The 3,601-nt window shown below is 53.2% G+C and overlaps 1 protein-coding gene across 1 annotated transcript; it reads left to right on the top strand.

Annotated features, from left to right (window-relative positions):
* Positions 1 to 828: 828 nt before the first annotated feature.
* On the top strand, positions 829 to 2,379 carry Rxfp3 (relaxin family peptide receptor 3). Its single transcript, XM_031360325.1, has one exon. The coding sequence runs from the start codon at positions 964 to 966 to the stop codon at positions 2,377 to 2,379; it is 1,416 nt and encodes a 471-aa protein (XP_031216185.1). The 5' UTR covers positions 829 to 963.
* Positions 2,380 to 3,601: the final 1,222 nt, after the last annotated feature.

Genomic DNA, 3,601 nt, shown 5'->3' with positions numbered 1-3,601 from the left:
GCAAATATCAACCCTTGGAATTCTGCCAATCTGACACAAAGTAAATGTTCAGCTAATTAAAGGAAAGATAGGACTTCAGTTTGAGTATTAGGGAAAGATTGGTTGTTATTTGATTTAAAGAAGAAAGGGTGTCACTATTGTGTAAGTGGTATGGTTTCAACATTAAGGTGAGAAGGAGAAAAGAGAAAAAAAACTGACCATAATAAAAATAAGAAAAGAAGAAAGCAGACTCACTCCAGCCATCTGAGAAAGATAAAAGACTAAGACCACTCCTTCCACAACTTGGAAGAAAGGGGAGTTCGTTGCCAGTGAACTCTGCCTCCCCCTGCATGGCGCGCGGGGTTCAGCACCTCAGAAAGCACCCCCTTCGCCTTGCATGGGGATTACGCAAGCTCTTTGGGGCTCTCAGCAGAGACTCGGTGGATGCCAATGTAACTCATAGAACTCTGGTAAGTCACTGGGGGTTGACAATATCGGGCAAACAGAAAACACCAATGGCACTCCAGGAAGTGATGGCGTGAATCAGCCTTCAGGCAGTCACAGAGAGACACGGATGTCCACGATCTGTTTTCCTCTAAAAGGAGAGAAACTCCTGGGGCAACCAGAGAACTGTGTTCCTGGGCAGGGGACTGCTTCTAAGTGACAACAGGGAAGCGGAGGGGTAAGTCTTACAGTGGGTAGCTGGAAACTCAGTCTTCACCAGGAGGAACCTTGATCCGCAGCCACTTGCCTAGAACTGCCTTCTCTCCTCTAAACCTGTCAAAAACAGATGCCGAGTGTAGCCAATCCCTGCGCCCAAGGCGGTTCTGGGTGCCAATGCGATCCAGTTTCCAGAAGCCCTTTAGAGCCGCTTCATAGAAAGCTCAGGCACCTGCTTTGCGCGCCTGCCTGGGTACCACGCCCGGAACAAGCGCTGAATCTCGGGTAGTTGTTTTGCGGGACGTGACCAAGGCGCACCTGAGCATGCAGGTGGCTTCTGCAACCCCCGCAGCCACCATGAGTCAGGCAGCTGCGGGTGATGAGCTCTCAGAATTCTTCGGTCTGATCCCAGACTTGCTGGAGGTGGCCAACGCGAGCGGCAATGCGTCGCTGCAGCTTCAGGACTTGTGGTGGGAGCTGGGGCTGGAGTTGCCGGACGGTGCGGCGCCTGGGCATCCTCCGGGCAGCGGCGGGGCAGAGAGCGCGGACACTGAGGCCAGGGTACGGATCCTCATCAGCGCGGTTTACTGGGTGGTTTGTGCGCTGGGATTGGCCGGCAACCTGCTGGTTCTCTACCTGATGAAGAGCAAGCAGGGCTGGCGCAAATCCTCCATTAACCTCTTTGTCACTAACCTGGCGCTGACTGACTTTCAGTTCGTGCTCACTCTGCCCTTCTGGGCGGTGGAGAACGCATTAGACTTCAAGTGGCCCTTTGGCAAGGCCATGTGTAAGATCGTGTCCATGGTGACGTCCATGAACATGTACGCCAGCGTCTTCTTTCTCACTGCTATGAGCGTGGCGCGCTACCACTCCGTGGCCTCGGCTCTCAAGAGCCATCGGACCCGAGGGCGTGGTCGCGGTGACTGCTGCGGCCAGAGCTTGAGGGAGAGCTGCTGTTTCTCAGTCAAGGTGCTGTGTGGGTTGATCTGGGCTTCTGCTGCGCTGGCCTCGCTGCCCAATGCCATTTTTTCGACCACCATCAGGGTGTTGGGCGAGGAGCTTTGCCTCATGCACTTTCCGGACAAGCTACTGGGTTGGGACAGGCAGTTCTGGCTGGGTTTGTACCACCTGCAGAAGGTGCTGCTGGGCTTCCTGCTGCCACTGAGCATCATCAGTCTGTGTTACCTGTTGCTTGTGCGCTTCATCTCCGACCACCGGGTAGTGGGGACAACAGATGCAGCAGGAGCAGCAACGCCAGGGGGAGGCCTGAGTACAGCCAGCGCTAGGAGACGCTCCAAGGTCACCAAGTCGGTGACCATCGTCGTCCTCTCCTTCTTCCTGTGTTGGCTGCCCAACCAGGCGCTCACCACCTGGAGCATCCTCATCAAGTTCAACGCAGTACCCTTCAGCCAGGAGTACTTTCAGTGCCAAGTGTACGCGTTCCCAGTCAGCGTGTGCCTAGCGCACTCCAACAGCTGCCTCAACCCGATCCTCTACTGCTTAGTGCGCCGCGAGTTCCGCAAGGCGCTCAAGAACCTGCTGTGGCGGATAGCCTCGCCTTCGCTCACCAGCATGCGCCCCTTCACCGCCACTACCAAGCCAGAACCTGAAGATCACGGGCTGCAGGCCCTGGCACCGCTTAATGCTACTACAGAACCTGACCTGATCTACTATCCACCCGGTGTGGTGGTCTACAGCGGGGGTCGCTACGACTTGCTCCCTAGCAGCTCTGCCTACTGAGACCTACCAAGGCTCAAGAAGGTCTTTCAAGGAAAAGGAGAGGAGAGGGAGAACAGTTTGGAGGCTGGAGGAGCCAGGATGGAGAAACTGATAGGGGAGGGGTGCAGGGAAGAGCACTGTGAGAGCGCCAGAGGAGGAATACCTGGGACCGGGAGAGAGCAAGCAGCCTCTCACCTCCTGCATCCCACTCCCTGTCCTCTATTCCAAGCCCCATTCCTGCATGCGTGCGCTGAACACTGGGACAGCCACAAGCTGGGAAAGGAACAGAGAAGCAGAGGGATTGAGTTGTGTAGGAGCTGCTGCCCAATAAAGCCCATAAGCTCTTTGACCTGGGAGAGTGTCCCAGGCAAGCATCTAACTTGCTGTAACCATCTGAAAAAGGAGAAGTAAAACCCCGATATCCTTTGTTATCCTGGACAGGGCTAACGGGCACAAGCTGAGATTGATCTTCTCCTTGCTGCGTATCTGAGCACAGATGTCACCAGGGGTCTATAGGCAATGGCACAAGGTGCAAAAGAGAGCGCGATGATTAGAGGGTACAAAACAGAGAGACTTCTTTACGATTTTGACCCTGAAGGAACCGGGGGACTGCATAAGTGTCTCCTCTGGAAGCCTGGGTATCCAGAATCTCTTGAGAGCAGTGTGGATACCTGGCACTCTGGTCTATTGCTGGAGGTCAACCAGCAAGCACCCAGAAAAGCTCTGCTAAGGGTGTGGGAACCTTAGCAGCTCCCCCTTACTCTTTGGGAACGGGCTGACTGAGATGAGAAGCTGGATTGGCAGGTAGAGGGATGCTTCAATGATGTTAGGAAAGCAGGAGATGCTGTTTAGTTGTTCTCCAGAAGCCAGAGATCGATCTTTCAAAATGGGAGGGAGGATTCAAGTCAAATCTATCCTAAGGGGAAGATTTCTGTTCTCAGGGGCATCGCCAGAATTTTATGAGTAAAGTTATTGCTCGTGTAACTAACAAAAGAAGGTGAGAGTCAGAACTTGAATAGACTAACCTAACCAAGTTCCAGAGGCTTGAATGTTTTACTCATCTGAGTATGAAGGACAACCACAGGGCTGTCTCTGCAGAGTGAGACGACTCCTCATGACAGCTTAGTTCTAGTAACTGAGATCTTAAGATTTTCTCAAAGTCTTTTCTTGAGACTGTTCTAAGAATAGAGATCAAATATTAACCTACTCGTCCCTCAACCAGGATCAATAGAGACACTACAGT

Source organism: Mastomys coucha, unplaced genomic scaffold (genome assembly GCF_008632895.1).
Source record: "Mastomys coucha isolate ucsf_1 unplaced genomic scaffold, UCSF_Mcou_1 pScaffold8, whole genome shotgun sequence".
Taxonomy (NCBI): Eukaryota; Metazoa; Chordata; class Mammalia; order Rodentia; family Muridae; genus Mastomys; species Mastomys coucha.
This window is presented reverse-complemented; position numbering and strand designations above follow the sequence as displayed.